General features: G+C 39.0%; 2 protein-coding genes across 2 annotated transcripts in view; both read left to right on the top strand.

Annotated features, from left to right (window-relative positions):
- Window positions 1–513: 513 nt before the first annotated feature.
- On the top strand, window positions 514–14,981 carry fermt1 (fermitin family member 1). The gene is made up of 15 exons (XM_017683590.2): window positions 514–718; window positions 2,933–3,079; window positions 4,106–4,339; window positions 5,744–5,872; window positions 7,209–7,398; window positions 8,053–8,155; window positions 8,773–8,880; window positions 9,590–9,721; window positions 9,857–9,906; window positions 10,782–10,903; window positions 10,996–11,102; window positions 11,279–11,503; window positions 13,239–13,363; window positions 13,919–14,060; window positions 14,196–14,981. Exons 2-15 carry the CDS (start codon window positions 2,941–2,943, stop codon window positions 14,367–14,369), a joined length of 1,980 nt encoding a protein of 659 aa, XP_017539079.1. The 5' UTR covers window positions 514–718; window positions 2,933–2,940; the 3' UTR covers window positions 14,370–14,981.
- Window positions 14,982–15,838: 857 nt separating this feature from the next.
- trmt6 (tRNA methyltransferase 6) overlaps window positions 15,839–27,867 on the top strand; it is a 16,034-nt gene continuing 4,005 nt past the window's right edge. The window contains exons 1-8 of the mRNA XM_017683603.2: window positions 15,839–16,166; window positions 17,428–17,558; window positions 17,645–17,754; window positions 17,853–17,944; window positions 18,040–18,123; window positions 18,357–18,481; window positions 18,702–19,027; window positions 26,764–26,849. Of these exons, the coding sequence (XP_017539092.1) occupies window positions 16,057–16,166; window positions 17,428–17,558; window positions 17,645–17,754; window positions 17,853–17,944; window positions 18,040–18,123; window positions 18,357–18,481; window positions 18,702–19,027; window positions 26,764–26,849 (1,064 nt within the window). The 5' untranslated portion in view covers window positions 15,839–16,056. The remainder of the gene's footprint in view (window positions 16,167–17,427; window positions 17,559–17,644; window positions 17,755–17,852; window positions 17,945–18,039; window positions 18,124–18,356; window positions 18,482–18,701; window positions 19,028–26,763; window positions 26,850–27,867) is intronic.

Here is a 27,867-nt window from a genome sequence, read left to right as displayed (position 1 = left end):
TTTCTTTTCCTTTTAATACCAATACTGACACTTTTCTTCCCAATTCTCTGGCTCCACATTTAAACAAACAAAATGACAAAATAAGTGTCAAACTACCTCAGTATGGAAGTCTGCTAGCTACGAGTCCCTTCGCTAACGTTAGCATGGCTGGTTAAACTCAGAAGGAACTATCTGAAGTCAGCGCACCAAGACTAATTCTGATAATACCACTCACGACCTTTTAACTTCAGGTGAGCATCTAACAGTCAGCTGCCCTGCTCAAACCACGCAAACTCTCCCCACAGAAAGAAATTCACCGCTAATAGCGCACGATGTGAGTGTGTAGTTACTGTTTCAGGGGAGATTTGTTACAGGATATACGACTCTGCATTTTCCACTGATATCGGTCCGATATCGATACTGATACACCATCGCTTTTACCTTAGCTAGCTAACAGTACGCAGGCCAGCAGGGCACAACGTGTGTGTCTATGTTTAACTGAAGTAAGCGTTTCAAGTACTTAATATCAGACCATCTAAGACTCGATGATAAACAGCGTCTGAAAGCTGACTAGCAGTGAGTCAGTAGGGTCCCCTGCTATTCCAGCTGTTAGTCACTTCCTCAGCATGGCCTACCTGACTGGGCGGGTACTTGTCTGCATACCTTCACCGCGGCACTGCTGTAATCTACACTGGACAAGAAAACGGAGCTTGAGGCGGGGAAGGTTAAACGTCCTCCGGTGAGTGCGCACTTTTAATATTCCATACATTTAGTTTTAGATCCATTTGGATACGTTTTTTGCGGCAATCCGAGATTACAGTCGACATGTTCGTCCGTTTTCAGAAGCGCCCGTATCCTCTTGAGTTCGCCCATATTGAAACGTAGTCTCCAGAGTTGGAGCTCATTGTGGCTCCGTGAGGGGACAGAAGAGCCCGAAACGCGTCCGTTCGCGTCAGGTTACTGGTCACTCCGTTTAGTCAAAGATTTTTTAAATCTTAGAAATATATTACTAAATGTTTTTGTTTTTTAACTTTAATAATGATTATGCTTATTTATAAATAGCCCGTTTGTTGTCGTTTCAGGCGGTTTTGTTGGGCTTATATGTGCTAAATTAGAACAGACTTAAATCTTCTACCCTGTGAAATGCTATCCCTGTTTGCTGAGGGTGAATGCGCTGCGCTAAGGGAGTTTCCTTTTGTTTATCCCTGAAGGCAGTATTAACGGGCTCAAACCAAACTGTAGTCGTACCCTGTGGCTACAGAATAGTTAAGATGTCAGAATAGGTGAGAGTCCTTTACCAAAACTGTGGTGTTGTCAGTTATGTGTAAACTACAGCTAATCCTACAGAGCTTCCAGTTACTCATAACTTTGTATACATAACCCAGTTCTTGTGGGCTAATATGAGCCACACAACAGTGGGGGTTTAAATAAGGTAGGATGAGGAAGAAAAAACCTCTGCAGTGTTAATATAGAATTTAGGCCCTTGCCTCTCACATTCTTTGCTGCTTTCCTGTTTCCGAATCTGTGCAAGTCACAAGAGAGGAGAGCATACCTGGTTCATGTATTTGTGTTTTCTGCTCTTCGTCATGTCTCTGCTTGTCAGGAATGCCAGGGAAGGGGTTGTAATCTTCTTTTTTTGACCAGCAGCCAGCTCCTATAGCCACTTCTCAGACAGTTAGGTCTAATACTCTGTGTCTTTTTGATCTCCTTTATTGTAAAGTTTCCTAATTAATGAGTGTCTAAGCCAGCGTTTCCCAACCCTGGCCTTGCATTGTGTAGTTTTGTGTTTTCCATGTTCTAACATGCCTGACTCAGTTCATGAAGGGCTTGCTCACTCATGAACGCGATGGATTGTGTGCGTTAGAGCAGGAAAATGTGAAACTGCAATACAGGGAAAAGTGTATTTGTCTACCATTTCCATTACCATCTCTCATACATGATATGTGTATGTACACATACTATGAAAATACCTAGATGGCATATGGTAATAGAATTAGTGGTAGTGATCTTTAAGTGCCCCGATACGATATTATCACAATAAAACATAATAAATCTTTAAATATTTAAATATTTATGAAATAAAGACTGGTGATACATTAAGTAAATGGCATATTGCAATGTGTGGTGATAACATGTTTTGTCTGCACATCATTCCAGCAAACGAAAACATTGTTGTATCATTGTTTTATCTTTTTATTGAAGTGAAACAGAACTATGAAGTAGACAAACCAACATGCAAAAAGATTTTGTCCTTATATTCACATATTTAACAGGTTCATTTATTTGTGAAGAAGACAAACAGCATTTAACAGAAGAATTTGTCTTTATGTATTGAACAGATGCTCTTACTCAGGGCCAACTGTGGTATCCACTACACTATCTAACCATTTGTAACAGTGACTTTGTTGACAGAGGCCTTGGTTTCACTAGAAAGAAAGAACATAATCTCTTGGTTTGTAATGTTGTAATGTATTAACCTAGCAATGCATTAACAGTTTTCATGTTTAAATCATAAATATGACTACTTCTTACGGGTCTCAGTGTATCTATTTTAAACCTAAAAGTATTGCAATTTTATGCTGTATATTTTTTCTCCAACCCCTAAAACATGTACAATTTTTAGTAAATAACATTAAACCATACATTGCAAACACATTTCATAAATGCATGTTTCTATAGATTTCGATGCTTTATGTTTTTTGAGAATTACGAAGCAACATTCTGATCATACTGAACAACGCCTGTTGGACTTATCAGTTTGTCTACTGCCTCTGTATTGCTTCATTTGTGATCTGAGACGGTTTACATGGCTTAAGACATCTTCTGGTTGCTTTAGGCTGAAATCTGCATGAAGAGAGAAAAATGATACTCATCTCAGAGTTCAGTTGTGGGGAGGCTAAGAAAGGAATGCATAGCCACGGTGTTGAACTGTCCTTTTGTTCTGTTGATATAGGTGAAGCCATGGCTGCTACTGAGCACACGTGGGAGCTGTCAGTCCAAGTAGACCAGCAGGAAGGAGAAGAGACCATGAAGTTTAAAATTCGGGTTAAGGGAGACCTTCACGTTGGAGGACTCATGCTCAAACTCGTGGAGAAGATTAGTGGGTGCTTTTATCTTCTTTTCAGCCTGAGGGTTCTCTACAGCCTTGCTTCTCCTTCATGTACAGTCCAAAAGCTATTACATCATACAGACAACAAAGAGTGATTCACTGACTGGAGGTTTAAGTCATTTCAAAATGCCAGGAGTCAAACAAACATTCAAAACAGAAGAAAATAAAGCCATGGCCTTTGCTGTTGTTCACACTGACATCAGTGAAGAATACAGAAATCATTTTTGAGGTTCTGACATGGCTCACTTTGGTAGAGCTCTAGAGGCTAAACGTCTCACTTAAACACTTGGGTGCGCCCATGTTTGCCTTGCATTCCTTTCAATTGCCCCTGGCCCTCTGCCATTGTTCTTCCACCATAGTATTATTTGTAACCACAAGGTCTGAAGTTCACCTCATGAGCCAGCCTGAGAGAACAGCTCACACACACACACACACATTTGCACACACACATGGGTTGCGGGGAGTGAGAACAGCTCAGAGGTGTAAAAACCAATTTCCAAACATCACGCAGAAATTAAAAGCAACAAAACATGTTGAATGTCCATCTGAGTGTCTTTATAGAAATGATACCTCCCAACATAAAAATGTGCAACCTAAATTCAATTACATAAATTCTCAGATAATCAGTGGTACACATTTCTAATTGGCTGTTCAATAAGGTGGATTGTTTTAGGAGTTTCAGAGCTGATAGCTGAATGAGTTGGCACTTTGGGAAGGTTGAGAGATGTGACTAAAGGAAGACTCATCGGTCTGTGCTGTAATATGATGATATGATTTAATGACTTAATCAGAATCATCACTGTGCCACACCTTTTAATCTAGCACCTTATTTATGATGTTGATGATTCATCTAAGTTGTGCATCCAAGGATTGAAAACAGGTGAAATATCTAGTATTGCATAATTGTACAACGCTGTGACAATCCATGATACTTCAAACTGCCCATATTCAGTGTGATCCAGTGGTAAAATATAAATAAAACACAAATAAAGCTGAAACTGCTTTTTGCTGTGACAGAGGCCCCTCAGAACTGGTCAGATCATGCTCTTTGGTGGGAACAGAAGAACTGCTGGCTGCTGAAAAACCACTGGACGCTGGATAAATATGGAGTGCAGGCAGACGCTGACCTACGCTTCACTCCCCAGCATAAGCCACTGTGTCTGCAGCTGCCCAACATGAAGACCATCAAACTGACCATCACCTTCTCATCAGTGGTCTTCAAGGCTGTAGAAGAAATTTGCAAAGCGCTCAGTAAGTGTGAGAATATCCCATATTATCTGACTTTACTGTCAGTATTGCTTTTGTGCACTGTAGAAATTGTTTAAAGAATCAAAATATCAAGGCAAAATTATGCATTAAAGGGCCCATATCATACATTTTTCTTACATGTTTTCCTTTAAGATCCAATAAGAATGTTTATGTATGAAACATCAGTGATAATTCACTTTACATGACCCTTTTTCCAACCTCTCTTTATCTCTTAGAGTTGAACAGACTGTTGTTGTTACTGTGCCATTAAGAACAATATATATAAATTACCTTTGTTCTATTTGGCTGCCCTGTATTGTGTCTTATTGAAAAAGCGTTATAGGCTCAATAGGTAGATATATGTGAGTTAGTTAGTTTGTTGTGACATCAGTAAAACAATGAATTCAAAGGTTTTTGCTGCCTAGTTTCCACATATGCACTGTATGGATTGGGAAGTCAATGATGTGTTTTGAGAACCAGTATTTGTGTACTATATTAAACTGTTTTATTTGAAAAACAGTTTGGGAATATGTTGTTTTTAGAGGCCCTTTTATGATTTTTGAGTTTTCTCAAATTTACCAAGGTCAATTTGTTTAACCAACTTAAAAATAAAACCAACTCAATAAATATATGAATTCATATAATATATGAATTAAAAATAATTTTTCTCGTGGTGCAGGGGGTCTGCTGCAATTATTACATAATCGCTTGATCGCAGTTATTTGAACTGATCACAACTGTTTATGCTGATCACTGTTATTTTCCTCCATTGTTAGATTTGTTTATGTCACAACAAACCGGGTTATATGGGTCTTATAAAAACAAGAGAGGAAACAGAACAAACTAACTCCTGACTGTGCTGTAACATGTTTAGAGGGCAGTGGTGTGTAATGTTTAATTGTGCTCAAACTGTGTCGTCAGTTGGAAGCTAAGAAGTAAGAAAACTAATCAGCCAATTGGGCCACTTTAGAATTGGACTTTAACATTTGCATACAATGAACAAGAAAGACAATTAAATGGTGAATCACATTTATGTGTATGGCAGTTAAGCGTCTGCTAAAATTTCATGATTGTGACAGGTCTAGTAGGAACTTGTTATCTCAGCTAAAAAGTTAACAGCGATTCCAATGTATTTTTGAAACATGCTATTATGGTGGTTCCCAGCTTTTGTCCTGGAGTACCCCTGTCTTGCAAACTTTGGTATTTTCCCTGCTTTCACACATCTGCCCCAACTAACCTGCTAATTATCAAGCCCATCCTGAAGTTGCTGTGTTAGCAGTAAAATATTCAGGATTGTGAACCACTAAGCTATTAGAAATGTTTTGGTTAAATCTGCCAAATAGTGGATTGTGTTTTGAACTAAAGAGTTAAGTTCATATGCTGTATAATATGTATGATTCCTCCTAGACATAAGAAGATCTGAGGAGTTGTCCCTGCTGAGACCACCGGATGATCCAAAAAAGAAAAAGAAAAAAGATAAGGGGAAAGGGCAAGCTGAAGATGACATAATTGACATGGACACTATCAGTGGCGTGGGTAATGTACCCAGATAAAATAACTCATTTTTTCAGCTTTTATTCCTGCTTGGTATGCAGTGCACCTCACAAGTAATTGCACAGTGACTGATTTTTGTTTCATTTTCTCTCTCCTCCACTGCACTGGATTAAAAGTTAAACACTGACTATTAGTCACAATGTCTGGTTTAATTTAAGTGTATTTACATCTGTATTAGAAGAACATTATTGGATTGCAGCTCTTGTAGCCCTTGCACTTTCAGGATGCCAAAAGTAACAGCAGAAAAGGTCATAATTTTACATAAAACTCTCATATTTAGTGCATGGTTGCAAATCTTTTGGATTTAATGATTGTGTGAAGTCAGTGACCCATACACATGCTTAGATGCTGGGTATCTTTCTAGTTATGCTCTGCTATGCTTGTATTGTCAACACTTTCAGTTTCTCTTTGTTTTGGGGGTTTTTGGCATCAGTCTTGTCTTCAGTGAGTGAAGTGCATTACTTGCAGTATCTGTTGGGTTCAGATCAGGTGGCAAAACCTCACAGTTCTTTTGAGTCATTGCCCTGCTGCAAGGTAAAGCACAAGCCACTGAGTTTTGAGCTTAAGATGGCTCTGTATGAAATCATGAGTAAAAATCAATTACAGTGAATGCCATACATCTCTATGTTGCCAATCTTCTTCTTCTTCTGTCACACTAGTAAACTAATTGGTCTTTCTTGAATCTTACCAGTGGTTTGTATTCATGCTGGCATTTTCAGAGGCTAATAATAATAATAATATAGTGTTGTTAAACTCTTGCATAGTTATTAGGGCTGTAACAATACAGCATATTATAATGTATAAAGTTGTATAGCAGCGTATTGTATTATATCAAATCACTGTATTGTGACTAGCATGTTAGCCTGTGACTAGAGTATTAGATTGGGACACTCTAAAGCACAATTTTTGTTTTAAATATGTTTCAAATATTGTACTTTTATAATATTGAATACTTCAATACATTGAAATCTAAAGTATATTAAGGCAAAATTTAAACCACTTCAATTTTGTGATTTTGTGAATAGTTCCACATATACTTTATATGGAATAAACATTTGCTTCTGGTCCAGAGGAACAAGATACAGGCACCAGCTTAATGACTTGCTCTGGGTTAGAGTGAAAATTTTACAGACCTTTTATGGGGCTACATTATCATTTTATAAAAGGTACAGTTAATACACTACATGCCTAAACTGTGACATTGCAATACATGTATAAAAGAAAAGTTGGTAGTAATAAACATAATGTTTATGTTAATGAATTGTGACGTGTGACATGTTCATTTCAAATGACTATTCTTCATTTTGATTCTCTGTAGCTGGAAACAGTCTCTACAGTAAAACCATGACTGCGACCTATGACCCTGAGAACGGAACCCCAGCTTCAGCCACCAGCCTGTGGTTTGGGGACAACCCTCTAACTGCCAGCCAGCCCAACATACCCGCCGAGGAGCTGGCCAAGATGTACCTGCCTCTCAGCATGGAAGATAAAGCTGTTATCAATGCAGGGTGAGAGTTTCATAAGAACTGACTGATTCAGAGAGACAGTGCAACAAAGTTAACTGTTTAGTGTTCAAATTTGAAAATGTGAAATAAGAACAAATTTTTTTACAAAAAAAAATATTACAGTGACCATATAATAAACATATTAGTATTACTATTCATAAATACCTGCATGAATTACTGTAACTACTAGGCCTGTCATAATTATAACATCATCACCTAATGTTGAATATTATGCTGCAACAAATGAAATATGAATTTGAGTGTGTTTGTGGCAAATACATGTAAATAAAAGAAATCAGTAAATGCATTCCATGAGACATGAGACTTATGGAAAAAAAGTTTAAACTTCTAAATTGGTGATGTAACATGTTTAGAAGGTGCTGAGTAATGTTTGTTTTTTGCTAGCTATGTAGCTTATTCTAACAGTTTTACCATGTATATCATTTTTTTTTGCATGGCTCCACATAATTCTTCGCAAATGCTTGAGTGTGTGCAGTATTGATTCAGTAGTGCAGTCAGTGTTAACTACTAAGTACATACAGATAGCATGTAAGGTGACTATTTGGCCAATTTGTGCACTTGTATTCTAATAGTTGCTATTATGTTTTTGTTTTATATATCAAGTAGCCGTCATCTAAAAATAAATGTACTTGACAGGTGGTTGGACTCCTCGAGGTCTCTAATGGAGCAGGGTGTACAGGAGAATGACAAACTTTTGCTGCGATTCAAGTACCACTGTTTCTTTGATCTCAATCCAAAGGTAAGATATCTGTAACATTTTATGTACAATTATAGTTCTAGAATAATAGTGCTAACTTAATCTTGATCTGTCACATCTATATTGCACAATTGCTTATCATGGATAGTAAGTTTTATGTGTTTTCCTGTACTGAGAATAACTGAAAACTCACTGACCTAAAACGTATTTAGAGTAGAAGCCTTTAGAAGAACTGGACAACTGTATAATGTAAATTCAAACCTACAATCATTACAGTCTAACAATGCAAGCCTGAGGATGAGAGCTGTTCTTATAAGGTTTGACCCAATTATCAAACACTGGAGAAACACAGTAGAAGTTACTTTTACAGTTACTTTTCAGGACAGAATTCAGTAGCTACTCAGTAACATCTATTAAAAAAATATTTTGGGTCAGCAGGTTTTCTATTTTTATTTTAGTGCGGGAAAATGGGTCAAAATTGTTCTTCATGTTAAATGGCCATACTCAACAGATGGAGATCAGGTTAAAAAACACTGATAAGTTACTTTTAAAGGAGGAAGAGCTTTTATATGAAACAGTTTTGGTAGCAAACAGAAGTTAATAGATAACTGTGGCTACAGGAGAAGGTGCTACTACACCCTACACTGTCTCTTCTCTAGTATGATGCAGTAAGGATTACACAGCTGTATGAACAGGCACGCTGGGCCATTCTGCTGGAGGAGATTGAGTGCACTGAAGAAGAGATGCTGATGTTTGCCTCCCTGCAGGTACAGTACTGCCACTCCTACAGGTGACCAGATGAGATTGAAAGCTCTGGCATATATCATCACGAAGGGGTGCACATTTCAATCATAACACTAAGGCCAATATTTATCCAGTGAGTACAGTTTTCCTGTACCATACATTTTGTGTGCTTATATGAGGTAGTGCTGTATTGTATTGGCTTTTCTCCCTGTAAATGGTGAGATAAGACACACAGAGCTTTGTGTTGCTGCAGGCTCAGAATTTTCATAGGGCTGAGAAGACTGCTCTCGACTGTGGAATGTGATGGAGCATGTCACAACAAAGAGAATAAACAGCAGGAGAGATTTCCACAGCCAGATAGAGCAGGATTCCTAAGACTGGCTCAGGAGGGGAGTAGTAATACACTGTAGATAAAATCTGACAACCCATGTTTTTCTTTTTCTCATTTTTCCTTTGTCTTTGTTCTACCTTTTTTGTTATCTCAGTTTCCTAATATTTTATGGCTTTAAACAAGAGCATTAAGCAGCTGGGAAAATGAAATACATCACTATCAAAACAAAAGACTCAGTCTTTCTTTCATTTTTTGTCTTCGTTTTACACAGTTTGAAAATGTTAGCTGACCTTATTTTGCTTATCATATGAGCTTTTGCTTGTCATATGTCATATGAGCCACTACAAATGGTCCAAAATGACCTTTTTAAATAAAATCTGTGATATCTGCCCTTCTCTTAGTATCACATATGCAAACTGACCATGTCCACCAAACCTGTGGACCTTTCGGACGAACCTGAAATTGATGAAGTGGAGGCAGCTCTCTCACATTTAGAGACAACACTAGAAGGAAGGAGCACTGACAGGATTCTGGTATGCATCAGGTTTAATGATTTCACTCAGTGTTCAGTGCCAATAAGTATTTTTTATGGTTTTTGTATCTTGAATATATTATTTACAGCTACTCAGTACATAGTTAAATTGTATTCCATCTATTTGTGCCCTCAGGAAGATATTACAGACATTCCAAAGTTGGAAGACACTCTCAAGCTGTATAGGTGAGTTATATTGTGATGGGTCTATCCCAGAATTCTTTGCTTTTGGGAATTCCACTGATTTAAAAAAATGTACATAATCTAATTGTAAAGATGTAAAGAAAGTCATTCAGTGGTTTGATATGAAATGGTGTTGTAGAGAAACTTATTGACTAGATTTCTTGACAATACTTGTGAAAGGAACCAGGGGTCATATAAGAGTAATCTCGCCATTTTATTTACTATGCAAAATGACCAGTGAACCAGTAAATATAATGTTGATAATAGTAAATCAGTGGTGAATACGTTTTCTTTATTTTGCCTTGTAATGCTGTGCCTGTACTTCTGTTATGAATACATTTTTACATTTTAGACAAAAACTTTAACAAACCTTGGTAAGCACTTTAGACCTACAGCAGAGGTAAACAATGACATATTTGTGGCCAGGGGTGTTTGCTATATACATATATAAAATGTGTGGCCTGGCTCTTTTATCTCCATCTATGTCTCCCTCTCTGAGGGGTGAACATGCCCCCTGTGTGACATTGCAAGGCTGGTTAAAAAATATTTGGGGCTATAGCTCCAGAGGCCCAGGCCAGGCAGAACCCGTTTGTAGCCATTTCATATAGTAGCTTTCTGTGAAGTAGCTTTGTCTGACTCCTGTCGGCAGTGTAGACAGTTCTGATTTGGAAAGTTTGTATAGAATGGAACATTTTACATCAAACCACTCTGACTTTTTCATTTTTTACAACTGAAAAATTAAATCATCCAGAAATTTAGAAAAGATAGGAATTCACATTTAGGATAATGTAGTTATTGAAGTCTACTGGAAAGCTAAGTGCTATCTTCCATGACTCCAGTACACAGCCATATCTCTTTGTACCATCTGTGCTTTGCAGGCCTAAGCGTCTACTACGAACATTCAAAGAGTACTGGTTTGTGTTCAGAGACACCAGCATTTCCTATTACAAAAACAAAGAGTCTGCCAACGGGGAGCCCATTGAACAGCTCCATCTGCGAGGTGAGCATCACAGGCATTTAGAATGCATATAAACGATCTCCTCTGTGGTTTAATATTAATGCATGTTGTTTGATTCCACACTGATCATGCAGGCTGTGAAGTCGTTCCAGATGTCAATGTTACAGAAAAGAAGTTTGGCATCAAACTCTTGCTGCCTGTTGCAGATGGAATGAACGAAGTGTATATTCGCTGTGATCATGTGAGTTGACTGTAGTTCGGTCTGGTTTCAGTCTAAATCTTAATTTCTTAAGGTCTCCTCAGTAAATTATACATGTATGTCACCATTTAAACTGTTCAGAAGTTATGCAGATTCATAATGTACCAGTCTATCTCCTTTCACACATTCTGTTTACATGTTCATGTTGCATTTTAAAGGAGACACAGTATGCCAAGTGGAAAGCTGCATGCATTTTGGCTTCTAAAGGCAAGACGATGGCCTACAGTTCCTACAACACAGAGGTCAAGAACATCCAGTCTTTCCTACAGATGAAAAGTTTGGCACCCCCACCTGGCCAGGCGGCACCTGATGTGGAGTCTATGGAGATGAATGCAGAATGCTTTGTGTCTCCACGATATGCCAAAAGATACAAGAACAAACAGGTAAAAAGGCTTTACCTTGAAGTGCTACGCCACAAGATTAGAGCCATGATATACAGGGGGTGAAATAAGTATTGAACACTTCACCAATTTTCTAAGCAAATCTATTTCTAAAGGTGGTATTGATATGAAATTCTCACCAGATAACAACCCATCCAATCCACGCATGCAAAGAAATCAAACCATAGACGTCCATAAATTAAGTTATGTGTAATAATGAGAAATGACACGCAGGTGCAAAAAGCCATGGAAAGTCATGACACCAGCTGAAATCTATCAGTAATTAGAAAGCAATCCTGCCACTTAGTGAAAACTAATATCAGCTGGTTCAACTGATGGCCTATAAAAAGGTGTCTCGTTACCAAGGTGCCAACATCTCATGATGGGTAAAACCAGTGAGCTCTCTCAAGACCTTTGCAACAAAATACTGATGGCATTGGTTGCAGAAGAATTTCTAAACTACTGAAGGTTCCAGTGAGCACTGTTGGGGCCATAATCCGGAAGTGGAAAAAACATCATTTCACCATAAACCGGTCACAACCAGGTGCTTCTTGCAAGATTTCAGACAGAGGAGTGAAAAGAATTATCAGAAGAGTTGTCCAAGAGCCAAGGACCACTTATGGAGAGCTACCGAAAGACCTGGAATCAGCAGGTACCATTGTTTCAAAGAAAACAATAAGTAATGCACTCAACTGCCATGGCCTACATACACGCTCACTGCGCAAGACTCCATTGCTGAAGAAAAAGTATGTTGAAGCACGTTTAAAGATTGCTCAACAACATTTAGACAAGCCTGTGAAATACTGGGAAAATATATTCGGTCAGACGAGACCAAAATTCAACTCCTTGGATGCCATAATGCACACCACGTTTGGAGGTCAAAGGGCACTGCATATCACCCCAAAAACACCATACCAACAGTGAAGTTTGGAGGTGGGAACATCATGGTGTGGGGCTGTTTTTCAGCATACGGCACTGACATGCTTCATATAATTGAAGGAAGGATGAAAGGACAAATGTATCAAGACATTCTTGATAAAAATCTGCTGCCATCTACCAGGATGAAGATGACATGAGGGTGGACATTTCAGCAAGATGGTGATCCCAAACACACAGCCAAGGAGACTCTCAGTTGGTTTTAGAGAAAGAAAATAAAGCTGCTCGAATGGCCCAGCCAATCACCTGACCTGAATCCAATTGAAAATCTATGGAAGGAACTAAAGCCCAGAGTTCATAGAAGAAGCCCATGGAACCTTGAGCATTTGAAGAGTGTTTGTGTGGAAGAATAGGTGAAAATCACACCTAAGCAATGCATGTGACAAGTTTCTCCATGCAGGAGGTGACTTGAAGCTGTCATCACCAACAAAGGCTTTTGTACCAAGCATAAAAGAAATTTCAGTAAACATGTTCAGTACTTTTTCCCTGTGCTGTTTCTCATTATTACACAACTTAATTTATGGACATCTATGGTTTGACTTCTTTGCATGTGGGGATTAGATGGGTTGTTGCTGACATCTGGTGAGAATTTGTCAATAGCACCTTTTAGAAATATATTTACTTAGAAAATTGACATGTTCAGTGCTTATTTCACCTGCTGTAAATAATATAAAACAGCATTTGACTATGAAGCTGTGATTATGAAAACTACAAATTTGCACAGAAAACAAAACTTTGAACTGTGATTTATTGTAATGACTGGACACTCTGACATGCATTTCTTCTGTGTTTTGGATTTCAGCTGTCTACACGAATCTTAGAGGCTCATCACAACATTTCCCAGCTTACTCTCATGGAGGCTAAACTGCGCTTCATACAGGCATGGCAGTCTCTGCCAGAGTTTGGCATCAAGTACTACATAGTCAGGTATTGGCTTTTTTTTTTTTTGCTAAACACTTTATTACCCTTGCAACCATCAAATAAACCACCAGAACTTATCCTTCTCCATTTAATATGCATAGATGAGACTGATTTTCATATTTGAGTACCTTGTGATTTTAAGAATTTAAGTACAATGTAAAAATATATTTTAAAAAAATCAAATTGTATAATCAGTATGCTCCTCTGTCTCATCAGAGGGTCTCACATTTACCATCTTTCATGAAAAACACTGTCAGAACTCTAAGCATGTCAGGCTAATATGAGACCAACAACTGGAGGTTTTTTTCCCCCTAAAATCACTTTGTTGTAGGTGTTAAGATTTTTTGGTTTATTTTGTTAGAGAAGTTTTATTCATCTTAGCCAAACTAATGTGTGGTGTATCATTATCACTACATGTGTGTAGGATAAACTATTACAATTTTAACTGAATTCTGACCTATATACGATAAATTTTACCTAAAATGTGTTGAACATATGGTTCTTTCATCTTGCTGTAACCTCTCTTTGTATTAAACTACCTTATGCTTTGTGTGTACACAGATTCAAAGGATGCAAGAAGGATGAGATACTGGGCATTTCTTACAACAGGCTAATTCGTATAGATATGTCCACGCGCCTGCCGTTGACCACGTGGAGATTCTCCAACATGAAACAGTGGAATGTGAACTGGGAAATCAGACAGGTGAGAAGAACTCAGAGCTTTCAATATTTTCAGTACCCCAAAGCAGCTTCAAAACTTATAATAAACAGCCTAGACTGTCATTTCTCTTATAGAAATGTTTTGTTTCTCTTGTCTCATTTATGCTTTCTATTCCAGGTGACCATTGAATTTGACCAGAACGTGTCTGTAGCTTTCTCCTGCCAGAGCTGTGATTGTAGGGTGGTTCATGAATACATTGGTGGCTACATTTTCCTTTCAACACGCTCCAAAGATCAGAATGAAACACTAGATGAAGAACTGTTCCGCAAACTTACAGGGGGACAAGAATGACCATGAAAACCATTGAGAAACTTGTGAATCAGTATACAGCTGTGTCAGTTTCAGGTTTGCCTACAGATTTCAGTTCAAATGTAGCCCTTTCATTATGTCAGTTTTATGCTTGTTTGTTTACATTTTGTTGTTAGGAAGGTGCACCTAATTTCAGTGAAAGCTTGAGCCAAATGTTCACAAAGACATCTCTGATGAAATGCTGTGGTTAGGCTGGTGATGCGTATAGATATTTGCTTACTTTTGAAGACCATCTCCCAAGCTTCACAGTAGATTTCTTCACAAGCCTATCAGTAAGACAGGTCACATTTGATTCGATATCACTGACTTTTAATAGACTTATTCAGATTTAACTGAAGTGCTCCAAATTTAGGACACGGGGAACTGCAGAGACCATGGCATCGGATCCTCCATCGTATGAGATCATTCTCTGCTTTCATTTTTAAGGATTTTTTTTTCTTCTTTCTTTTTTTCAAATAACATTTGTTGTAATACATTTTTCAGGGAAATTCAGTTTACACTGTTAGACTGTTCCGTGTTTGCTGAAGAATTGAAAAGGCAACCAAATATGAATGTTGTTTGCTTTGTTTCTTAATAAAACATGTCTGAAAAACATTGCAGAACTTTGTGATTTATATAGTCTGAAGTAGAGTATTAAAGTAATTTTTATTGTATCTGAAATGTATTCATAATTAGTCTTGTTTTATTCTTATATCTGGAAGTACTTCTATTTATGTTCAGGAATTCAGTTTTCTTAGTATTTGGCACTCTGTCACTGTTACTATACTTTTCATAATCAGCTATTTGTATTCATGGGCTATATATGAAACTCAGGTTTAGAGTGAGATTTTCAGGTTATGAAAACAAGGATGAGATGAATAAGCCTGTTATGTTCTTTTGTGTTCTGAAAATCGACATGGCAGCATATGAGGGCTATTATTTTGTTAGCTTTCCACCGGGGTGGAAAAAGTACATTAAAAAGTGATACTCAATATGACTACCGTATCAAGGAAATTGTGTTCAAATAAAAGTGAAATTATGGAACCAAAATAAGCGTGAATAAAGGCATTTAACATTATAAAAGTAAATAGTATATAAAATTATACTATATAATAGTATATAAATTAAAAGTTTATAAAAGTAAAATAGTAGGTTAAATATGTTTTCTGTTCGGTGGTATATGGCCTTTGCACAGGTAACTGAACATATTATTTTATTAATATCATTTCTACCCTGATACGAATCTGGTTAAATGTTTAGCTAATAGACGCACTAAATTCACACGTACAGCTAATACACTGGTGAGCAGAAATGTTTGGCTTTTGCGATTCCTACTTTATACTTCCTATGTCTAAATAAAAATGCGACGAGTAGATTTTTTTCAGTTTAGATATAATTAGATAAAATTGTAAGACTTTTATTTTTATTAAAGTGCCCACAGCGGTGCACGGCCGTTGCTCGTTGAGGAGTGATCTGTGAACGGCTGCTCTTCCTAGTTGTGTTGCGGGGCGCACTGGATCGATTAGTCATCCTACGGTTAGGGAAAACGTTAGCGTACACGTGGGGAAACACGGACGCCCGGTTTGCGGCGTTTCTCGCTGTCGGCTTTTTGGGGTTTGTGTCGTTCACCGAAAGCCGTTAAGGCTAAAACATTCGCGCAGATAGGTCACCGAGTCTGTGAGCTGTAGAAATGGCGCACCCCGCGGTGGACAGCGATGAGGAGAGCAGGATAAGTGAAGGGGACTATGTAGTTCTGAAGAGAGGAGATGTCTACAAATCGGTTCAGATTGAGAAAAGAAAGTGAGTTATGCTGTCGTTTTGTTTAGTCACAGGGCCTGAGGTCGTTCCTGACCTGGGAACAGATAGTTTGGTGTCTAAATTGCTTTGTTTTACTCATCTAGTTAGTCCTGCTAACTAGCTAACTAGCTTCCTCTGACATTTAATGAACGTCCAAACAAAACCTGGCCTAGATAAGCTAGATAGCTAGCTAGGTTACCTTCTTTGTAATTAGTATAATCTCCTAAAAGCGAGTGCTGTTGTAATGCTGCCTAGCAAAGTCTGTGACTGCACTTTGTTTAAAATGTGAGAATATTGTGGCGAACTATAGATTTATGACGGTGTTCATCGTCAAAGAAGACAGTGCGATATATACAGCAGTTTTATTTCTCAGTGAGGATGCTCTTCTTCAAAGCTGCGCATGTCCTAACCTAGCTAGTTAAATGCATAACTAAAAGGCTTTGTAAACGTCCTGATCTAACCCATAATGTACGTTACTTAAAGGGCAATGGCACCGTTTTTTAAAGATTTCTGAATAAATCAGTCCTTGAGATGTGAAGTGGTTCATTGTAGAGAGACAGATTTTTTGCCAGTGGTGGTGATGGGAAGCAGAAGTCAGAATGTTTACAGCACTAATGGAGCCATATTATTTGCTATCCAGGTCCACCAGTAAGCCTACACATGCCTTCTGAGTTCGTATGTAATTTAAATGATGGTAAAATAGTCATAAAGCTGAAAAATACGTTTTCATTGGGGACTATTTTTGCTTTACAGCTCCCTGCCTGTACTCCTCCGCCTTGGATAAATTTAAATTAATAGTTTAAAATACGTGTTAAACCAAAAGTTTATCACAAAACACTAAACATTTCATGGCTTAGCTTTCTGTGAGGGAGCTTTCAGACATCTGGTTCCTATCACCACCACTTGAACAATCTTGACTTGGCAAGTTTCACAAGTTAACATTGCTACAGAAAGTGCTGACTAATTAACATCAAGACTAAACAGTCATGAACACTAATCAGTTGTGCTCCTTCTTTCAAACGACTTCTAAAAACTGGAGTTGCAGCAGTGTGGCAGTTCTGGCCCTGTGCCAATATACTTTACATTTACGTTACATAAACATCTGTCAGTGCTGAGGGCAATATAAGCACTTCTTACATGGTATAGAAACTGGGACTAGGTCTACCCAGATGATCTGCATTACAGTGAAATGTAACATTTTGTATAGGACTAAAAGTACAGTAAAATAAGTATCCAACAGTTCTGCATTGTTTTCCTTTCTCAGGAAAGTGATTTTTGAGAAGCAGTGGATGTTCATGGACAACTCTGTTGGGGAGCTGTATGGCTCCACGTTTGAAGTGGACAGTGGTGGTAAGCTGATTCTGCGGAAACCAAACAACACAGAAGATCCCACAGGTAAAGGAGAGATATAGCCTGTATGTATTTTACATTGGCCTCAATCTCTGGTATTATAATGGGCTGTATATGGTCTTTCTAAACAGACACCAAAGGAGCAGGCTTGGACAACAGACACATTGTAGATGATGGCAAATCACAGAAGCTGACACGAGATGACATTGAATCACTGAAAGAGCAAGGATTGAAAGGCCAGGTATGTTTTCCTCTTAAAAAGAGATCATACTGATAATCATTTAGTTTTACATTTTTGTGCACTGTATTGAATTTATATTGTTTTCGTTCAAACTCTAGGAAATTATCCAGCAGCTCATAGACAACAGTACAACATTCAGGGATAAAACTGAATTTGCTCAGGAGAAATACATCAAGAAGAAAAAAAAGAAGTAAGTAGAAATTATGGCATTTTTTTTTTTTTTTGATGAACAGTTTATGTATTTTCCTTATTTGTGTTTATTTAAAGTACTTAATATCTCTGCAGGTATGAAAGCAATGTAACAGTACTCAAGCCTACCTCCCGTATTCTTGCCATGATGTACCATGGCAGAGAACCTGGAAAAGTATGGTATGTCATCAGCTGTGTAGCTGCTACTCCATTACTGGTATTGCTTTTATGGCTACTGCTGTCAGTATTATTAAAACCAAATTTAAGCGTAACTTCTTCACTGTGTTCTTCACACGACAAAGCTGTGCTGCACGGTACAGGTTATAACATTACTACAGACATACTTCTTAAAATTATGGGTTATTGCTTTCTTTCCAGATTTTGTCTGAATAATAATTCTGTTCCTGTTACAGTCACTTGCGATACGACACCTTAGCTCAGATGCTAACCATAGGGAACATCCATGCAGGCAGTAAGGTCGTTGTGTTTGAGACCTGTGCCGGTCTCGTTCTCGGTTCTGTTATGGAGAGAATGGGAGGTATGAATATGTTTCATGTTTTTAATTTGTAATTTTTTTAATACATAAAAGATAATGCCAGAAAAGTGCTTCACTGTGCTCTTCCTAAAACCAAAATGGATACCATAGTGTGGATACATTAGGTATCCATACTGTCCATGCTGCATATAACAAAGTATATGAAATGCAACTCTACTACCTGCTTTCGGTCTCCTGCTCTCATTCTTGTTCCTTCTCCCAGGCCATGGCTCTGTGATCCAGTTGTATCCAGGTGGAGGCCCAGTCAGAGCTGGCATGGAGAGCTTTGGCTTCCCTTCACACTTTCACAACACACTACATGAGTTTCCCTTGTGTAAGGTGAATGCGCTGCTGTCAGGAACACTAAATGTCAGTGAGAAAGACCTGGACTCTCAGAGCAATGGCAGATCGGACGAGCAGGGTAGCTCCTCTCAGGTATCCACAGACAGGGGTGATGAGAGCAGCTCAGAGCCACAGAGCATGGAAGTGAGCACAGATCCAGCCGAGGCCAAAAAGAAAGAGGACAGCGAGAAGTTGCGTGAGCAAAAGGTGAGCTTGGGCAACCTCTAATATGCAAAAAGGTTTGGGATTTTAAAGTTATGATTAGATTAAGAGATTCCTGACCTATCTGCAGAGGCCTGGGGTGGCTGCAGTTTTTAATTTATTTATTTATTTTTCCCTTCAGACAAGCAGGAGAACAACTATATTAATTGGTCTGTCTTTTAAACAGCTGATTATCTGTGGTTCTGCTTTGTTGGAATGTAAACCTGCAACTACACTGGCCCTTTGCAGTTCAGGTTGAACTTGGGCCTGATTGTTTCTGAAATTTTAGTCTTAACACACGTCTTCAAATAAATTTAAATAAAGTAATTTGTCAACCCAATTGATACCAAACCCGCTCCAACCCAGCAAAATTCAATCCAAAGGTGACTTGACTTGCCAAGAAGTTACAGAGACGATGACTAATGTAATCAGTGAACAGATTTTTTTTTAAATGGTTGGCCCAAGGGCAGATTTACTAACATTTTGCACCATCACAAACTTCATTTTGGTGTTTGTCACAATTTACTAACAGACACTGTCCGTTCCTTAAATAACATCAGAGGAACAGTCACTGTTCTTTTTTGCTTTGCTTCCTTACATATGCACTTAGAAGAGCTTTCCCCTCAAAGTGCAAAATACTGGGTGAAAATTATTATAATGAGTCAGCTAGTCCAATTTATATGATAGTACCGACTGTGCATTATTTATTATTGTTATTATTTCTTGTTTTTTTCCCAATTTCTTGTTGAAGCAAGGCTAAGGCGAGAGGTTCAGATCAGTGAGCAGCAGTTTGGTTTCATGCCCAGAAAGAGTACCACAGATGCAATTTTTGCGTTGAGAGTGTTGGTAAAGAAGTACAGAGAAGGTCAGAAGGAGCTGCATTGTGTCTTTGTGGATCTAGAGAAGGCATATAATAGGGTGCCAAGAGAGGAACTGTGGTACTGTATGAGGAAGTCAGGTGTAGCTGAAAAGTATGTTAGGGTGGTGCAGGACATGTATGAGGATAGTGAGACAGTGGTGAGGTGTGCAGTTGGAGTGACAGATGGTTTCAAGGTGAAGGTAGGGGTTACATCAGGGATCAGCTTTGAGCCCTTTCTTGTTTGAAATGGTGATGGAAAGGTTGACAGATGAGGTCAGGCAGGATGCTCGATGGACCATGATGTTTGCAGATGACGTTGTAATTTGTGGTGAGAGTAGAGAGCAGGTGGAAGAGAATCTGGAGAGGTGGAGGTTTGCACTGGAGAGGAGAGGAATGAAGGTCAGTAGAGACCAGACGGAATACATGTGTGTGAATGAGAGGGAGGCAGGTGGAAAGTTGAAGATGCAAGGAGTAGAGGTCGTAAAGGTGGATGACTTCAAATATCTTGGGTCAACCATCCAGAGCAATGGACAGTGTGGAAAAGAGGTGAAGAAGAGGGTGCAGGCTGGATGGAGTGGGTGGAGATGGGTGTCAGGGCTGATGTGTGACAGAAGGATAGCAGCAAGAGTGAAAGGGAAGGTTAACAAGACAGTAGTGCGTCCTGCTATGATGTATGGTTTGGAGACTGTGGCTCTGTCTAAAAGACAGGAGGCTGAGCTGGAGGTGGCGGAGATGAAGATGCTGAGATTTTCCTTGGGAGTGACAAGGATGGACAAGATTAAAAATGAGCAGATCAGGGGGACAGTGAAGGTAGAGCAGTTTGGAGATAAAGCCAGAGAGGCCAGGTTGAGATGGTTTGGACATGTGTTGAGGAGGAATAGTGGAATATTGGTCAAAGAATGTTGGAGATGGAGCTGCCGGGTAGAAGGAGAAGAGGTAGACCTCAGAGAAGGTTTATGGATGTAGTGAAGGTGGACATGGAGATGGTTGGTGTAAAAGTAGAGGAGCAAGTGGATAGGGCAAGATGGAGGCAGATGATCCACTGTGGCGACCCCTAAAGGGAGCAGCCGAAAGAAGTTATTATTTCTTGTCCTATTTTAGACACTGACATGAGTGCCATTGTTTGTTCTCAGAGAGATAAGACATTTCTTTTGGAATACATTAAAAAAAAATGAAATTAATGCTTTGTAAGCATCTGCCATGCATTCCACATTACTCTTAGTTAGATAAAGGAACTAAAAACCAAATAAAATAGTTTTAGAAAATGATTTAAACTTTTTAAAAGCATCATGCTTTTTGAATAGTTTTGGTATATTTTACAACACTATTAAAGAGCGGGTTTTTCTTAAGTAATGATCTGTTTTCATTTCCAAATGATTGTTAAAAGCACATATTGGAAATCTTTCGCTCTGCAATCCCTGCTTTACTAAAGTAAACTTTACTAAGGCAACTCCTTACTTTGTTATTCCGGCTGTGGCTTTTGTATGCTGTGGTATATTTGTTTGAATGGGAAAAATGTCAGCCATTATTTGATGTATTGCTTGTAGCTAAGAGTCTATGCTCAAAGTCATGCAAGTTTTCAAACCACCTGTCTGTGCTCAGTGACATTAAACAGAGATTTTACAATATCACCTGGTTTCCAAACTCACTCAAGTTCAGCTCACCCCCCCAGCCAGAAACAAACATGCGTTCCAGAAACGAAAAGTAAAAATGATTCACACCTGAAACTTTTTTTTATCTTACCTGGTTGGGAACAACTTTCAAAGCCCCTCATTCTAGAAGTTTTTAATCTGGATGAATTTTGAAGCGCAAAGAACCACAGAGCTGTCAGTAAACTGCTTTTTTTTTCATTGTCGCTGAGGATTTGTACAAATCAGAAGTGAGTACTGCCTATATTCAGATTAAGATTTAAGATTAAGAGACCCTTATTAGTCGTACAACAGGGAAATTTTCACCTCCGCATTTAACACATCTGTGAAACACCACATACACACTAGTGAGAACAATCGCACACTAGGTGGCTGTGAGCACACTTGCCTGGTGCAGTGGGCAGCCCTACCCGCAGCACGCGGGGAGCAGTTGGGGGTTAGGTACCTTGCTCAAGGACACCTCAGTCCTGGGGATCAAACCGGCGACCTTCCAGTCGCAAGGCTGGTTCCCTAACCTCCAGCCCATGACTGCCCCAAGTCAATCAGGTCCCACCAAGATATGAACTCGGATCACTGGATTCAAAGTCCAGAGATCTAAACATTACACCATGGAACCACAATTCTATCAGCATGTTGATTTTGCGATGCATGGAGTAAACATATTGGGCCATGTTTACACCGAAGTTCACAGCCAAATAAGGCTACACCCTGCCTACCTCTGCTGCTCGGACAACGTTTGTGTTTTGCTAATTGTAGCAAACAATCCTTTGTTCAAGCCTGCTAAACTGGTGAGAACCTGGTACTGGGGAATCTCGACTTTTTGGGACTGCAGCATTTTCAAGGAAGTTACTACATGTGATCATTCAACTGATTTGCAGGCATATAGAGTATCTGTGATTGGCTACTTTCGCAAGTGCTTAGATCATGAGATTTCCCCATATGCTAACCAGAAGCCATGGAAGACTGCAGGGGTGCAGGCCCTAATAACAAACCTGGCCAGGTGCTCAGGGGATGAGTTGACCAGCTTGTGGATATCCCAACAGACGTCTTTAGTAGTACTCAGAGTCGGGCAGTTTTCCCAGAGTGTTTCAAAGCGACTACCATCATCCTTACGCAGAAGAAATCGTGTGTCTTGCCTCAACGATGACCGACCAACTGTTTCTAGCAATTGGTAATGAAACACAAAGAACAGTCTTTTTCCACACTGGATCCCTTTCGGTTCACATATCCGACTAACTGGCAGACAAAGGACATCATATCCTTTGCCATTTACCTTTCATTGATCCACCTTGACAGTGCTGCTTACAGTCTTTAGTTGAGCATTCAATCATCCAACAGCAGCTTATTGGAAAGCTGAACTTGGGTCTGAAAACCTCCCACTGAAATCCAGGACATTTTGATTCTGTCAGGATTGCCAAGACAACCTCTCGCACCACCACACTGAACACCATTGCTCCCTGAGGCTGTACTACAAAGCATAACTCAAATCACATCATCAAATTTCTGTTGAAACTACAGTGGTGGGACTCATCAGCAGCAGTTATGAGTGGGAGGGAGGAGGGTGAGTGGTTTGCAGACTGATGTAGAGACCGGCTGTAGATTTCAGGAGGAATTTCAACTTAATCAAATCCTGCACATCACTGGTTTGTGAGTGTGCACATCACCAGCGACATCATATGAACCCTCAACACCATTTGCCTAGCCAAGATAGCCCATCAGCAACTTCTGGAGGTTGAAGAGAGAGAAGCTGTCCCCTTCAATGCTCACTGCTTTCTACAGGGGACAATAGAGATCATCCTGACAAGCTGTCTCACTGTCTTGTGTGGGAACTGCGTCATCTCAGACCACAGGGCCCTACAGCAGATTGTGAGCACATCTGAGATAATCAACTCCTCCTACCACAAGAGCTGCGTCCACAAGGCTTCCAGCATGGTGGATGACCCGCCCACCCCCTCATCGACTCTTCACTCTCCTGCTGTCTTGCAGAAGGTACTGGAGCATCTGTTCCACCACATCCAAACTCTGCAACAGCTTCTTCCCTGAGACAGTCAGATTACTGAACAATGTGATGCCCCCCAACATCCACCTGGACTAATCCGGACTCTTTTTGTCATCCATCATAGACTAATCACACACCTGAACCATCACTGCACACTTGCACTTTAAATTCTTTTAATTCTTTTAGTGCTGCTGTAGGACCCCAGTCTTTCTGTACAGTTGACATTGTTTGCACCAGCCTTTCTACAACCCCAATTCCAATGAAGTTGGGACGTTGTGTAAAACATAGATAAAAACAGAATACGATGATTTGCAAATCCTTTTCAACCTATATTCAATTGAATACACTACAAAGACGATATTTAATGTTCAAACGGATAAACTTTATTGTTTTTTGCAAATATATTTCTGTATGTACTTTTCAGCATTAATGATGCCTTCACAGATGTGCAAGTTACCCATGCCATGGGCACTAACACAACCCAACACCATCAGAGATGCTGGCTTTTGAATTTTGCGCTGATAACAATCCAGACAGTCCTTTTCCTCTTTAGCTCAGAGGACACAGCGTCCATGATTTCCAAAAACGATTTGAAATGTGACTCGTCAGACCACAGGACACTTTTCCACTTTGCGTCAGTCCATCTCAGATGAGCTCGGGTCCAGAGAAGCCGGCGGCGTTTCTGGGTGTTGATGATATATGGCTTTTGCTTTGCATGGCAGAGTTTTAACTTGCACTTGTAGATGGAGCGACGAACTGTGTTCACTGACCAGTGGTTTTCTGAAGTGTTCCTCAGTCCATGTGGTAATATCCGTTACAGAATGAAGTCAGTTTTAATGCAGTGCCGCCTGAGGGATCGAAGGTCACAGGCATTCAGTGTTGGTTCTCTGCCTTGCCGCTTACTTGCAGAGATTTAATAATAGATAATAATAAGTTACATTTATATAGCGCCTTTCACAAACCCAAGGTCGCGTCGATTTCTCCAGATTTATTGATGATATTATGGACTGTAGATGATGAAATCCCTAAATTCCTTGCAATTGCACGTTGAGAAACGTTGTTCGTAAACTGTTGGACTATTTGCTCACGCAGCTATTCACAAAGTGGTGAACCTCACCCCATCCTTGCTTGTAAATGAGCCTTTCAGTCATGATCCCTTTTATACCCAATCATGACACTCACCTGTTTGCAATTAACCTGTTCACCTGTGGAATCTTCCAAACAGGTGTTTTATGAGCATTCCTCAACTTTCCAGGTCTTTTGTTGCTCCTGTCCCAACTTCTTTGGAACGTGTTGCAGGCATGAAATTCAAAATGAGTGAATATTTGCAAAAAACAAAGTTTATCTGTTTGAACATTAAATATCTTGTTTTTGTAGTGTATTCAGTTGAATATAGATTGAAAAGATTTTGCAAATCATGGTATTCTGTTTTTATTTATGTTTTACACAACGTCCCAACTTCATTGGAATTGGGGTTGTATGTATATGATGCTCATTCTTATAAATTTTGTTGTCCTTACTAGTTAGTCATGTGTTTTTGTCATGTATGTATGTTATTTAATCAATCATATCACAGCGTTTCCCAGGTTAATCTTTCAGTGTTGTGAGCGCTTTTTTTCTTCAAACAAATGCAGCATTTGTTTTTTACATGCTTCATTTCTGGGAATATATTTGCATTTTCACTTTTGTATCTGTGTTCTCCCTTAATGCCATTGTGTTCTCAGCTTTTGTTTGCTTTATAAATGTTGTTAGATGACTCAGCAGCCCACCATAATTTAATGCATATTCGGCATTTGTTTCACATGTATCTGCATGTTATGTAGTCCTGTGTAATGGTATGTTGTTGTGTGTTGCACCATTGGGCAAGAAGAACATTTTGTGTACTAAATTTACCCAAAGGAATGACTAAGACCGCTAAACCTTTTAAAGTTGCTGCACACATCCAAACTGTACATATCCAATTATTCAAAATGTCATATAGAAGGGAGCATTTAAACTTCGAAGACGGGCATCATAGTTAGGTAGGTTAGTTGCTATCACATTGTATACACATGCCATTTTATAATATTACAATAATGTCATTTTGTCTTTTATTATCTTATTTAGTATTGGTCACCAAAGGATATTTGTAAATGTTTATTCTGCATTTAGGTACAAATATGTTAGTATCAATGACAAAGAACTGATAAATTACATGACAAATTATAATAATGAACAATAAAGATTATACACTGTAATTTGCATTTGACAAATTATTTTTAATTAGAGGAGTTAATGAAAACGTCATTTTTAGAGACTGTAAATGAAACTGTTATTCTACAATAAGGTTACGGTGTCATCATGTATGATTAGGGAATTACCTCACTGCTGTACCAATTAAAATCCTTTATCATCCTTTGCTTTGTACATTTATGATTTGGGTTCCTTAAACCAGTGGTTCTAAGCCTGTTTTTGCTGTTTCCCAGCCCCCCCCCCCCCACTCATCTTGAACCCCCCCCCCCCCCCCCCAAAAAAAAACACACTAGTGCCACTGAGCGTTGTACTCTGCTGACCAGCAACAAAAGTGAAAGGCTTGGGCTCATTCACTTAAGCAGCATATGTAAGGACAATGGAGTATCACTTATTTTATGGAAAACGTTAAATAAATTAGGCTATTATTTATAAGAGCAATATAAATGTAATTTTTTTTGTTTAAATTTTTATTTTCATAAACAGAGATTTTGCACTTGAGGCTGTTCTGTTCTTTTTGAATGGTAAAGAAATTGTTCGTAGTTAATGTTCCGGGATAATTTCTGATGTAATGTGTTGACATAAATGCATGAGCCAGTGGTGAGTTTCATATTTCACACAGTGAACATATATTAAAACTGTCCTATGAATAATGTTCAAAAGTCCAATAAATGACTGATTTGTTGCAGCCAACAAGCTAGATTTTTCGTCCATTTCTGTCTGTCGTCCATTCGTTTGCCACGTCGTCTAACTAGCTATATAATTTGTGTGCATTCCTTGGTTGCACATCCAAGGCTAAAATGCAGTTTTAAATAAATTCTATAGATATCTCAGGAATTATGTCTGTATGATTCTGTCACTGAGATGGAAACAAATCATTCAAAGTATTTTGATGTGAAATGGTGCATTGTAGAGTAATATAGCAAAAATGGCAGTATAGAGGCTGGAAACTAGATCTGGTTCTCTGATGGTGCTGATGTTAACTTGGGTGTTCTTTCTCTGGCAGGCACAAGAGAAGAGAGTGAGGATGGAAGAGAAGAGAAAGCGGCTTGCTGCAGCAGCTGCCCTGCTCGAGGGCCAAAATGCAGATGGGTAAGTTTTACTCTTGTGGTCCTGTAGATACAGGCAGTGCTTTTGGCTCTTTAAAACAGTATGAAATGGTTTGTATTTCAGTGTGATGGATTTTGGCATGGGGAGAGATTCTTATTTGTGAGTTATTGATGCCTGTATGGCAGTAGTTCATGCGGACAGTGTAGTTCTGGCCCTAGAAATTATTGTAGCCAGTCAGGATTTGGAACACATTTTTTATGGATCTGTACTCATTATTCAGTGATACAGACCACTAGGGTTTTCACAGTGCCACGATGTCGCAGTTAGTCACGGCATGTGACGGGATGGTTACCCCTCCACTGACTTTTCAAAATATTGAATAAAGCACATTCCCATCTCTGACCATGAATTACAGTTCCTTAAACCAGTGGTCATTGGTCTGATTTTATTGTTCGCATGCAGTAGCTACCAAACATACCCATGATCAACAACATCACATGATGTTCATTAACCTTGTCTAGGAGTTGCAAACTGTCAGCAAGTGCACTTAGCTTGAGCCTTCACTCACACAGCTGCTTGCAGTGACAACAGGATATCATTAGACTGGAAGATTTAGGCTACATTCACATTACAAGCCTCATTGCTCAAATAAGATTTTTTGCTCAAATCTATCACATAATGGTTCACACTTGTTTAGGTAAGTAATTCAAATCTGTCATTAATGTGAAAGAACTCATGTCCTGAAATGACCCACATGTGCACATCCTGCTCAGTAACATCATGTGAACAAATCACGTGTGTCATGTAAATCACCAGCAAACAAACTAACGTTCAGAATGAGCCATCACTGCAAAGATAATTATCTCTGATCAGCTCTCAGCTGTTCATTATTAGAGTGAGACAAAGGCAAGAAAAGCTGAAATATGTTGCTTTTTCACAGTTTACAGGCATTAACTTCTGTTTGCCGCTGTTACCATGGTAACGCTGAATGATGGCACATGCGCAGTGGTAAAACATTCTTACATGAGCGTTTACATCAAGGTTGCATAACCACGATTCG

Source organism: Pygocentrus nattereri, chromosome 4 (assembly GCF_015220715.1).
Source record: "Pygocentrus nattereri isolate fPygNat1 chromosome 4, fPygNat1.pri, whole genome shotgun sequence".
Taxonomy (NCBI): domain Eukaryota; kingdom Metazoa; phylum Chordata; class Actinopteri; order Characiformes; family Serrasalmidae; genus Pygocentrus; species Pygocentrus nattereri.
This window is presented reverse-complemented; position numbering and strand designations above follow the sequence as displayed.

Coding starts and splice junctions, on each gene's coding strand:
- fermt1 (XM_017683590.2), top strand. CDS start 2,941: ATGGCTGCTACTGAGCACACGTGGGAGCTGTCAGTCCAAGTAGACCAG. Junction 8,881..9,589: donor TGATGTTTGCCTCCCTGCAG/GTACAGTACTGC, acceptor CCCTTCTCTTAG/TATCACATATGCAAACTGAC. Junction 9,907..10,781: donor GACACTCTCAAGCTGTATAG/GTGAGTTATATT, acceptor TGTGCTTTGCAG/GCCTAAGCGTCTACTACGAA.